Source organism: Engraulis encrasicolus, chromosome 7 (assembly GCF_034702125.1).
Source record: "Engraulis encrasicolus isolate BLACKSEA-1 chromosome 7, IST_EnEncr_1.0, whole genome shotgun sequence".
Lineage (NCBI taxonomy): Eukaryota > Metazoa > Chordata > Actinopteri > Clupeiformes > Engraulidae > Engraulis > Engraulis encrasicolus.
In genome coordinates this window covers 10,946,590-10,959,363 of record NC_085863.1, presented here as the reverse complement: position 1 = coordinate 10,959,363, position 12,774 = coordinate 10,946,590, and the positions used below count along the sequence as shown (strand labels likewise).

General features: G+C 43.7%; 1 protein-coding gene across 1 annotated transcript in view; it reads left to right on the top strand.

Annotated features, from left to right (window-relative positions):
- Nucleotides 1-10,896: 10,896 nt before the first annotated feature.
- The window catches only part of LOC134451963 (cornifelin homolog), a 3,310-nt gene continuing 1,432 nt past the window's right edge, over nt 10,897-12,774 (top strand). Inside the window, exons 1-2 of the mRNA XM_063202356.1 lie at nt 10,897-11,019; nt 11,842-11,993. Of these exons, the coding sequence (XP_063058426.1) occupies nt 10,929-11,019; nt 11,842-11,993 (243 nt within the window). The 5' untranslated portion in view covers nt 10,897-10,928. The remainder of the gene's footprint in view (nt 11,020-11,841; nt 11,994-12,774) is intronic.

Genomic DNA, 12,774 nt, shown 5'->3' with positions numbered 1-12,774 from the left:
GGATGTAAATGATTCTCAATTATTAAAAACCTGAAATCTCAGACAACTGCAGCAAATTGTGTGATGGGCTAGAGATTTGCCTTTTATTTTTGACATTCTTGACATATTGATATTTCAATTGTTTTCTCTTCAATCTGGGGCCAGATTGACCCATCAAGCGGGCCGCATCCGGGCCCTGGGCCTTATGTTTGACACCCCAGCCCTACGCGTTGTCATTGCAACCGCAAATAAGAGGCCTTGACATTCAATAACCAGTGCTTAACTTGATAACAAAATAACACTAATGCTGAGGTGGAAGGCTATGTGATTGGTGGGTAGGATGCAAAAACATGGTTAACTGTGAAGACCAAGTCTTACATCACCTAACTAGCTGGCAGCTAATAACTCCAACATTAGCTCTGATTTGTGGTTGTTAATACTGTACAGATAATAACTTTGAAACCCCTCCAGCAAGATATTATAACACAACATGCTAATGTCTTTCATGTCAGATTTGTCTGTCTGTCTGGCATTGGCAACTCCATAACTTGCTTGCATCCGTAGGCCCTCCCTCCCATCTCCTTTCTGCCATGGCGGCTAGCCCATTATGCAAACAGCGGGAGAATGAGGGGGTTAAGGTTGGGAGGCTTGGGGAAGGTTTGCAAGGGAGGAAGGGAGGGGGGGATTGGGGAGGTTTGCATGGGAGTGAGGGAGGAATGGGGAGGTTTGCAAGGGGTCATTTCTGTCACATTGCTTGTTACATCCCGCAGTCTCGGGGAAAGGGGGGTGAGAAGGTGGAACAAAAATGACCCTCAAGTTTGCCTTTGGATGTACCTTACACTGACATGAATGCCACAGTATGTCCAAGTGCTCTCGTTCACTGTGCAGTGGTATGGTTTGAGATAAAATTGTTTTGAGCCGTTGCTTGCTAAATGTATGCTAGAGGTATAGCACAAAATATGCATTTTTTTATTCAGAAAGGGTCTTGGTTGGATTGGGCTGCCTTCAACATGAATGAGAAGAAAAGTAAGAATTGTTTATCTTTTTTTACATTTTGCAATTCCTTTGGTCTTCTCTTGTCTTCACCAGATAGGAGACAGGAAAGCAACGGGAGAGAGAGAGAGAGGAGGGAGGATCTGGAAACAACTCGGGGCCGGAACCTGGCCTGTCTCCGGCACAACAGTCAGCGCCCCAGCCGCACGAGCCACGGCCACGGCAGAGATTCTTTAAGTATAGAGATATGCCAACATAATAGGTTCCTATGGGTACCTAACGTGACCAGGCTCCGGTCTGCCTAAAGGAGCGTGTCATAATGCTCCCAGAATGAATAGAACAGTCCTTAGGTCTGCCTAAAGGGGGATTTCCCCCCCCTTGCGACAGTAGAACCAGGAAACAATGGGCCAATTGAACCTCTCTCTTATCTACTCTCTCTGTCCACGCCCATGCACAAAGATGCAGTGTGAAGAAAAAAGGAGTCGCACACAGGAGCTTGATGCTGTTCAGTGAAACTGTAATAAAAGCCGAAAATAAAGAGAAGCCAATACAAAAACTGGGATGCAAACGTTTCGGATCTAGCCCTTCATCAGTGTTCCCAAAGTCAAAATATGTCACCAGTATTGGAAGAGCCTTTAAGAGCCTCCTTAAGACTCCTTTTTTTCCTCACACGGCATCATTGTTTTGGAATTACGCACCGAGCGAAACTTCCCAAGTAAGACAAAGGCGTGGACGCCATCTTTACCTTCACAGGGCCAAAGGTGCATGTGCTGGCCCCGCATTCTAACAGTGTTAAATACTGTAGGCCTTCAATCATCAGGACTGGACTGGGACTAAAAAATAGGCCGGGCATTTTAGCCAAGACCGGTCCACTAGACTAGGCATTGAGAGACACTATCAGGGCTCTAAATTAACTTTTTTTTTACCAACAGCCAAAATGGCTAGTAGATGTAAATTTTACTTGACAAACACGCTCTCACTAATGGGTCAAAGTGGTCCCTAAGTTTTTTCTGCCAGCAAAACTGAAATTTCACCAGCTTTTGGCCGGTGGGCTGGTGTCAATGTAGAGCCCTGGACACTATGAAGCCTCTGACAAAATTTCATCTAATAGGAGCCATTTTTACCCTAACAGCCAAAATTCTTTATTAATATTTGACTATCTCGAAGAGGCCTGCAGTAGCGGCATGAGGACTGATACCCTACCATTTAGGGGAGGGTGAGGCCCAAATCATCAGCAGTCCACCAGGTAAACGCCCCGTATGCCATATGGCCAATCCAGCTATGGCCTTCATAGGACCAGCAATAGGTCTTATGAGGAACGCCATAGAGCAGGGGTCCCTTACGAAAATGGACCATGGTTTTACTATGAAAATGGACCATGGTTTTACTATGAGAACTGAACCATGGTTTTTCGTCACGGTTTTTTGAGCACGGTAAACCCATGGTTTAACTATGATTTAACCATGGTTTGACTATGATTTGCCCATGGTTTAACTATGGATGTAACCATGGTTTAACTATAGATTCACCATCATTTAACTATGCAAAAAATAACCATGGTTTTACTATGACAACTAACCATGGTTAATAGTCATTCATTACATTGCAGTGAGCTGATGCTTTTTTTATCCAAAGCGACTTACAGGCTATCGGTTACAGTCCCTGGATCAATGCAAGGTGGCTTGCTCAAGGGCACTTCAGCCATGGATGGAGGTCTACAGAATGGTGAGGGCAGGATTCAAACCTGCAATCCTGTGATCTAGAATCCAACTCCCTAGCCATTACACCACAGCTATTCACATGTAGTTTTTCAGGGTTTTCGTGTTTTGTTGGGTAACCAAGAAAAACCATGGTTCATGACTATGGTTTAACCATGCACGTCTTCCCCCCACCATGCTTTTTAAAACCATGGTTTTTAAAAAAGGGCTTTTTGGGTGGGCGACCATAGTTAAAATAAAACATGGCTTGCGAGGAACCATGGGTTATGGCAAACTCTTCTAATAAGTAGAAGAATTGTACTTACACCATGAGTTTCCTTCTACTTTACACGACTCAAAGGAGAGAGACAATGAATCAGCGCCCGCTGAGGATTCCTGGATTACTTTCCTGAATGACCTGCTGTAGGCTACCTGCATCAGCAGCAGGTGTCTTTTTGTCTGTTTGTTGTCCGTGTCCAGGGATCTAAATTAACACCAGCCAGCTAGCCAAATGCTGGTGAAATGTCAGTGTGGCTGACAGAAAAGACCAACTTGCAAGCAACTTTGACCCATTAGTGAGTGTGTGTGTTTGGCTAGTAAGATCTACTAGCCATTTTGGCTGCTGGTGAAAAAAGTTAATTTATGGCCCTGTCCGCGTCTGACCTAGGCTGTCTCAGTCAGCCATTCAGATGCAGTGCTACATGTCATTCAACACTTAGACAGTACCCTGGGACCGAATACACTCTAGAGCAGGGGTTCTCAAACTTTTCCCCCTGCGCACCCCCTTGTACATTTCAATGTGGTTCGCGCACCCCCTGAGCGAATATTTTGGTGTGCTGATGGCCGCGCAAGTATGGATTCACTGCTCATTCACTGCACATTATGCACAGTTGTTTTGGGGAATCCTCTCTTCCAATGTCTTGGAATTAAACTACCTAACACTTCAGATGGACCCTTCCGGCATATAATGCACCATACTATTAAAAACTACTTAATGTTCATTAATGCTGGATAAAAACTCACATATCCGCCATTGCTCTATTCAGCTCGCGCACCCCCTTATGGCAGGCCGCGCACCCCCAGGGGTGCACACACCCCAGTTTGGGAAACACTGCTCTAGAAGATCTTAAATTGACTCTTGAGTGTTACATTGCATATTTGTACAGTGCGGTCATTGTGAATGGGGGAGGTGTGTGTGTGTGTGTGTGTGTGTGTGTGTGTGTGTGTGTGTGTGCGTGGACACACATGCACACGTGTGTGTGTGCATGCGTGCACACACGTGTGTGCGTGTGTCTGTGTGTCTCTGAGTCTGTGTGTGTGTGTGTGTGTGTGTGTGTGTGTGTGCATGCGTGCACACACGTGTGTGCGTGTGTGCGTGTGTGTGTGTGTGTGTGGTGACGGGATGTGTTTCTTCACCAAAATGGAAGCTGTGAGATATGTAGAGTGAGATTAAACTAATTGAAGGGGCATTAAGTAGGATTTGAGTCACTAATGCCTTTTCCTAATGATTCATTATCTCATTATCAATTTTCCCTCTCACTCACTCACACTCTTTTTTTTCCTTTTTTCCCTCCCCTATGCCCTTTCATCGCTTATTCCTCCTCTCCCCTTCCTTCGAATACACACACACACGGAAACACACACACACACACACAGAAACGCACACACACACACACACACACACACACACACACACACACACACACACACTCTCTGTATCTCTGTCTCTGTCTCTGTCTCTCTCTAACTACTCCCCCTCTCTCTCTGTCTCTCACTCTCTCTCTCTCTATCTCTCTCTCTCTCTCGCTCTCTTTCTCTCTCTATCTATCTATCCCCATCTCTCTATCTCTCTCACATCTCTCAAACCTCTCTCATTCCGTCCTTCTCTCGCCTCTCTCTCTCTCTCTCTCTCTCTCTCTCTCTCTCTCTCTCTCTCTCTCTCTTTCTTTCTCTCTCTCTCTCCACAGAATAGTGGTGATGGGAACAGCAATTACGACGCTGGGCTTCCAAATGGCCATTTTAATTAGCTGTTCTTTAGAGGGATGTGTAAGACAAGAGACAAGGGGGTAAGAGACGATCTACCAGAGGATGGGGCGGAGGGGATGAGAGAGAGCGCACGGGCATGAGGAGAAAAAGCACTACAGCGGAAGAGGGAAACGAGAGATGGAGAAATAGAATAGAATGGTCATGAAAGAGAGAGAGAGAGAGAGAGAGAGAGAGAGAGAGAGAGAGAGAGAGAGAGAGAGAGAGAGAGAGAGAGAGAGAGAGAGAGAGAGAGAGAGAGAAAGAGAGAAAGAGAGAGAGAGAAGAAGAAGAAAGAAAAGAGAGACAAGAATGTAAGAGAGAGACGAAGAACATGAGAAGGGTGACAGAAAGAGAGAACAAGAAATGGATAGTGTCTTTCAGTGTGTGTGTGTGTGTGTGTGTGTGTGTGTGAGAGAGAGAGAGAGAGAGAGAGAGAGAGAGAGAGAGAGAGAGAGAGAGAGAGAGACAGAGAGAGAGAGAGAGAGAGAGAGAGAGAGACATACTGTAGAGAGGGAGACAGAGAGAGAGAGAGAGAGAGAGAGGTAGAGTAATGTCCTTAATAAGTGTTTGAGATAGGGTCATTACCGTGCGGTCGACTCGGCCTGATGATCTGCGATTCCTGCCGGTCTACAGTCTTATTGGCGATGGAGCCCACTTAGGCATAATAGACCTTTGATAGTAGTGTTAAACACGGGCAGGATGAAAATTAAAATACAATTACATCATGATACCTCCTCCCCTCTGATCTTTCACTACACGGCACATCTGGTAGTGTTAATTCAGCACTTAGAGAGTGGGACTAATGATACACTCATATACAGTTCAGATCAATTCTTTAAGTGTTGATAAGGCTGCACATTTTTACTATCAATTATCTGTTTAGTTCATTCATGAATGTCTGCATTGTGCTGTTAATATACTTGTGCTCATACAGAAGGTCTGATTTGTTTTTTGTTTTTTAACCCCTTTGCACAGAGTCTATGTTATTACCTTACTGTCATCAAAATGGCAATGACTATGTTAGTTAAGGCTCTCTGTTATGTCATCGCAATGTTGTTATGATGTAGTTCAGTATTTTCAGCAAATAGTGAATAGGCCCATCTGCGACCCCATCTGTAGTAAGAAATGGATGGGATGTCTTTTTTTCTTTTTTAAGCAACATCAGTGAGTTTCATTAATCGTTATGAGGTCTTTGTTCCCACCGGAGAAAAAAGATGATCCGGCACCACAGAGGTGTCAATGTTATTTGAGAGTAAGGGAAATCCCTTCGTTCCCTTCTCCAAAATATACGCTGCTGATGCACCTGTTAAATCTCCTTCTTCTAAAAGGTAGGCTACATTATGGGCCACTCCTAAATGATAACTATCACATTTAGCCTCTTTCTTCCCTTTTCTGGCAGGTCTGCGCTAGCCAGGCTGTGCCCTACTAGTGACGCAACACCTTCAGCGCTGCTTCTAGTTAGGCCAAGAGCAATATTGTTTCTCACACAGCTTTAAATCCTGTGAAGCTGTTGGCTTACGTGAGCCATCATTATGGGATTTCAGCCCTTCGCAATCGGCCATTAGCTTCTCTTTGGCATCGCCCTGGATGACGCCCTCATGCTGCTGTATGATTCTCTCAGTTTGTGTGTCGAGCTGGAAACTGTCTCCAAACTCTGCATCACCAGCGTACAAGTCAGGGGATGCACATTTTCCTGCTGCCGAAACAACTGTAACAGGGTTGACTACCGCTTTTCTGACCACACATGATGCTGGTGTGGTTTTAGGAATGTCACTACCCTGAAATGAGTGGTCAGCATGACTTCCACTTCCTTTCTCAAGAATCAACTTCTCCATTTTGTTGTTGCTGCTCTCGGACTGAGTCAGTGTTTCTTCTTCCATATTCAAATGCTTAGACTTAAATTTACACTTCCCGCCAAGTTCTTGCTCTTTCTGGCAACTTGATGTCGGTACTTCGTCACAGTTTGCCGATTTTATTTTTTCAAGTTTTCCATCTTTTTTTCCCCTTTCCTTATCAATAGGGCATTCACCGCTACCAAGATCTGACAAGGATGGACCATTCTTGTCCAAACCTGATGCCTTGTCTTTATTATTTACAGTATTGCTTTCAGTGCTTTCACATGTGTCAGTGACTTCACATGGCACCACACACGCCTCCACTTTTCTGCGTTTAGACAGCTGAGTCTCCTCAGATGGTTGCACAGGCAGAGCCTCTTTAGTAGTGAAGCCATTTGTATTCAACTGATTACAGCCACTTTGACGGGAGGCAAACAACCTTTAGCAAACTAAGAGAGGCAGGTCAACCATGCCGTTTGGGAAATGTTAATTGTTATGCTCTTGGTCAGACCAAGTTACGAAGAGATTTGAAAGTCGATAATAATCAGGCAGGTCTGCAATGCAATACGTAGAGGGCTTACAACAGAAAGGTTGTCTCGCTATCGTTATTTGGATGATTTGCGTTTTGTCTCATAAGAAAGGCCTATGCATTCATTTCCTCTTCAGGAGAGAATTCTTGTTTGGATATGACAGCATGCTGAAAACAGCACAGCAGACAGACAATGACACACATGTAGACTTATACTACACAAGGAAACAAGTAACATATAAACAGACAGCTGCCGTTAGTATAGGCCTACTGTAGTTCTTTATCTTGGTCCTACCACACATCAAACATTCGCCCAAAAGAAATAATACAAACCACATATTACACATCCCCTATCAGAAAATAATGAAAAAACAATATGTAAATAAAACACATGTGATGCTACATGTGATGCTACATGTGATGCTACATGTGATGCTACATGTGATGTGATGCTACATGTGATGTTACATGTGATGCTACATGTGATGCTACATGTGATACTTAACCTGATGCCAGTCTGCTTATGGTCGTACTGCCAGAGTCAGCATCGTGCATGTAAGCAATGTGGTGCGTGTTAGTGTGGTTGGTGAGGCAAGGCAGTGTTAGTGTGGTTAGTGAGGCAGTGTTTGCAGTTTGTGCACATACTGTACGGTACCCAAGGTGTGCATGTACCCATCATGCAACTGGAGCCAGTCTTGCACTCACATAACACCACTTCCTGTCTCAATAAGCAGCTCATGGCATAATGGACAGTTACGAAAACCATCTTGTCCTGTTTTTTATTCATCTAATAATCCCAAATATAGGCCTACTGTAGACAGAATGCACAAATCCAGGGCATGAATACGGTATGTGTGCAAATATTGTGTTCTGTTATACTACCTACCATATAAAGGGATGTTTTGCTTTCAAAGTATGTAATTGTAGTGGTAATATACGTATATGTATTACACGTAGTATAGTGAACAGTATGATAATCTATGGATTTGACAAGCAAGCCGCATAACAAGTAATGGCATGACATTTACACTGACATTAAAAGAGTAGAAAGGCCTTCAGTAGCATAGCAGGATCCTGCATAGTGCATTCCATTTAGCCATGGCTTCAGCAGACCCTCCAGTAATACAGTTGAAATGCACTGCCCAGAAATAATATGGACTTCGCACCTTGCATGTAAGCAATGTGGTGCGTGTTAGCGTGGTTAGTGAGGCAGTGGTTGCAGTTTCCTGCACATACTGTACGGTACCCAAGTTGTGCGTGTACCCATCATGCAAGTGGAGCAAGTCTTACATTCCAATTTGCGACCTTTCTCCTGCACTTGTGCTTATGGCCTCACGTTTTGCCGATTGCCGATGTTGTCTCTGTGGAGAAAACAATTAAGTTTCCCGCTACCCGCCTTGCCACAACACTTTTTGGGGGACTATTCTTCATTCACCATCCAGTTTACAAATGAGAAAATGACTATATAGTATAAAATGCAGCAGTCAGTGATGCTATCGTGACTTATTACTTCCTGGTACGAGGCCACAACCACAGGGTGGAGGATGCAAGGTCGCTTATTGGAACACACCCACAAAGTCACCTAAAACCACATCCTGCTGTGCCAATAAGCATTTACCATATAAACATTTTTTTTCATTTCCATACAAACAGACATGTCCAGGGTGGATAAAACAAAAGGTGTTATACAAAGTACTTTCATTTACCAGTTCAACCACTGAGGGCATTGCCATCAGAGCAAACAGACACAAGACATCTGCTGAATAGCCAAGGTGCGTACAATGTGTGTTATGTGTCAATGTGTAGGACAAATTCTGGCTCACGGTCTCTTACAGAAAAAAAATAGTATTGACAAATTGTTTGGTTTAATTTGCCATTTTGTATTATACTGTAAAATAAAATCTTTCTTGACGCCTTAGACAGTTACCAATGTAAAGCTGCTAAAATGTTGAACTACTGTATGTGTACAAATGGGGGGAAAAATGTACGACTTTTTTGTATTGTGAATTGAGGAAGATGTTTTGATAGTAGATTCTTGCATAGATCTGTTAATGTCTGGTATGTTGCATTTGGCATGCCTTTGATGAGATGAAAGAGACTTTATTAATCCCCACAGGGGAAATGTGCATGTGCAATGTGCCTGGTCTTTTGGTGTCACCTTGTTGTGATAATATTCTGGTCTTTACTGCTACACTAAATGGGATGTTGCAATGCAACTGTTTCGTAAAAAAATGTTCTCAAGTTCCATTATTTTACGCCCTTGCGCAGAGCCTATGTTATAACCTTACTGTCACCAAAATTGTAATGGCTATGTCTTAATCTGTTACTTAAGGCTCTCGATGATGTCATAGCAATGTTGTTATGATGTAGTTGAGTATTTTTAGCAAATAGTGAATAGGCCCGCCGGCGACCCCATCTACACTAAGGCCGTTCACACACTAGGGTGGCAAAGCGCAGCGTGACGAACGGCGTCGGTGAAAATACATGGAAACATATCTGTCCTTACACACCAACCGGCGGTAGTCGGGCGTCAGCGGTGCAGGAGCCGGCTCTGGGCCGCGCTGCATTTGGAAAATAGAACTTGAGCGTATTTTTCACGCCGTTGACCGGTGGTGTCTCATTCAAATGAATGGCAAAGTAGCATGCTGGCTGTGGAGAGGGTTTTGAACAGGACTGGCCGTGCACCTGACGCTGTCAGTGTGAAAGGCAGAGTAGAACACACCGGCCGAAACTAAGCAGAAAAACTTTGTTCGTCTCGCGTCTGTTCCGTTCAGCTTTGGTGTGTCTGACTGACGCCTAAGAGGCTACAGAAAGTAACTAGCCTACAACACCTGTAACTAGCCACACGAAAACTGCAAGTAGGGCATGATGATGTCATCGTAGATAAATATTGATCAGCTTTACAACAATGGGAATCTGGTAATATCTGATGAATTTGGACTTTTGAATGTGTTCTCACGTCTAAAAACAGGGAAATCAGTTCTGAAAATGTTTCTTGCCTTTAGAAGAAAATACATAAAGTTAGCCCTTTTAAATGACAAAAAGGTCTTGAAAGCTTTTAGAGAAACCAATACTGTTTTCTGAAGCACTGAGCTTTCGCAAGACCTCAACTTGCACAAAAATAGAAAGTCAATCAGAGGTACCGTGTCAGGGAGGAAACTGCATTCAAAGGTGCTGTCCAGAGACAGCTCAGCTTTGGTAGGCCAAACAAAAAACCACATCCTGCAACATCAAACACAGTATGTCCATTCTGCCTGCTTTATATTAGCTGTAACTGGCACAGAGAAGAGTTGCAAGAGTCACATACAGTAAGCATGTAGCTTTTTTAGATTTATCTGAAACACTTCTATCAGCTAGGTGTTGTTGGTCAGTTTAGTAATGTAGGTGTGTGTGTGAGTGTGTGTGCGTGCGTGCGTGCGTGCGTGCGTGCATGCATGCACGTGCGTGCCTGTGTGTGTGTGTGTGTGTGTGTGTGTGTGTGTGTGTGTGTGTGTGCGTGCGTGCCTGTGTGTGTGTGTGTGTGTGTGTGTGTGTGTGTTTTGTTTCATGTAAACCGGAATAGGCACGATAAATTTGTTCATCAGACACATGCAAACTAAGGATATGGATTGCTGTAACCATGTCATGTGATCTAATGACATCAAGATAAACATATTTAATGGATTTAGATGGTGTCAAGCCTGAGTGGTAGTCAAAGTTGTGGTACTCACATGGTTTGGGGCTGCATGAATGCCGTCAGCATTGGGAGGCTGAATTTCACCAAAAGATACATCCATGTCAACATGTACTAGGACTACCGAAGCAGTACGTACAGTATATATCTATGTGTTTCAGTTTTTATTTTGAGGTTCAGACCGGGACGTGACAACCATGACGACAACCATGACAGTGATGCAGCCTTTGATGTCAAACAACATGTGGAGCACACAGCTCTTTGACTGCTTCGACGACATGGAGATATGTGAGTGGAACAATCATATTTAGCAAAAAAATTCCGCACTCTCAGGTGTAATTCTTGTAGTTTAATCTGGTGGGTTAGCATGATAGACTGTCAGTCTCCCAATCTCAAGATGCTGAAGAAGGCTTAGGCCGAATCGTCTGTCTGCCATGCTAGCCCACTAGATTAAACTACAAGAAATACATCTGACAGTGCGGCCTTTTTTTTTTCACTAAATATGAACTGTGCTGTTTGCTCGCACCCGAAGACCTGGAAATAAATAGTTGGGAGTTGAGTGCACTTTCTAAAATAAGTTAACATAGGCTTACTCTCACCAGACCTCTGTGTACTGTGTGTAGCTCCGGAGCCCCCTGGTGGAGCTTTGGCGCAGTACACCACACACGTAGGTCTGGAATCTCAAGCATGTCTCGAGCCAGAAGATGGTCTGCACATTTATGGTTTAAATAACAATGGCGGCTCACTTTGAGGAGTCACAGGACAGATTATAGACGGACAAATGATAAACTAAAAATGCACTCAGAGAGTGCAGACCTCTGCCAAGAAAGAAGTTTGATAGAACAATTGACTATGTTGTTTCAATAATACTCTAGTTCATAACTATTCAATAAAGAAATTGCATTTTTAATTTCTTATCTTGTGTCTCTTGACTGTAATGGTCCTGACAGAACAGCATTTAGTATGCAGTTATGGAATGTTGACAAAAGTTCACCAAGAAGCAGCAGGCTGTCAGAGTGATACAGAATGAGTTCTGCAAATATTATTGAAAAACTTCTAGAATGACTGAACCTTGTATCTGCTTGTGTCTTTGTGTGTCTGTGCCACCAGGCTGCTGTGGTCTTTGGTGCTACCCTTGCTTGTTCTGCAGGACTCTCAAGGACTTAAATGAAAACTGTTGTATATTGTGTTGTGATGCCGGAGTTCCGTCCCCTGTCCACCTGGCCCTGCGCTACGGAGTCAGAAAGCAGTACGGGATACAGGTACAACGGGCTTCAACCAGGGCTGACTGGGGGAGAAATAGGGCCGGGGAAACTTTTGGCTGAAAGGGGTCCCTCGTAATTAGTGGTGCAGGACTGACTCACCATGGGCCCTGCACCCTCGTGGACCCCTATTTTCAGAAATGTTAAAAAAAAGAAAGAAAAAAATGTTGTTTTTTTGTCTTGTTTTTGTTTTTTACCTTTCTGAAAGTAAGGGCCTACAAGGGTGCAGGGCCCACCGGGAAATGTCCGCTATGCCAGATGGCCAGTCCAGCCCTGGCGTTAACACTTGTTAAATCCATGTTAAATCACATGCCATGTTAAATCACATGCCATGTTAAATCACATGGATGTTTTTATGAAGGATTTCCTATGACAATTGTCTTATTTAAGCCTGGATGCACATTATAGGCCTAGTCATGCTTCAGTGTTTCTGCTCTGTGTGGTGTCTATTATTATGTGTTTTATTATGTATTAAGTTGTTAAAACTGTGTGTGTGTGTGTGTGTGTGTGTGTGTGTGTGTGTGTGTGTGTGTGTGTGTGTGTGTGTGTGTGTGTGTGTGTGTGTGTGTGTGTGTATGTGTGTGTGTGTGTGTGTGTGTGTGTGTGTGTGTGTGTAGAGAGTAGAGAGTAGAGAGTAGAGTATCGTTTATTGATCCCAGGGGGAAATTAAGGTGTCAAGTAGCATACACACATAAATAAAGACATAAAGACATTGTCCACAAGACATAACACACATATTTACACATAAAATAATCATATATAGCTCACTGTTGCATACTTT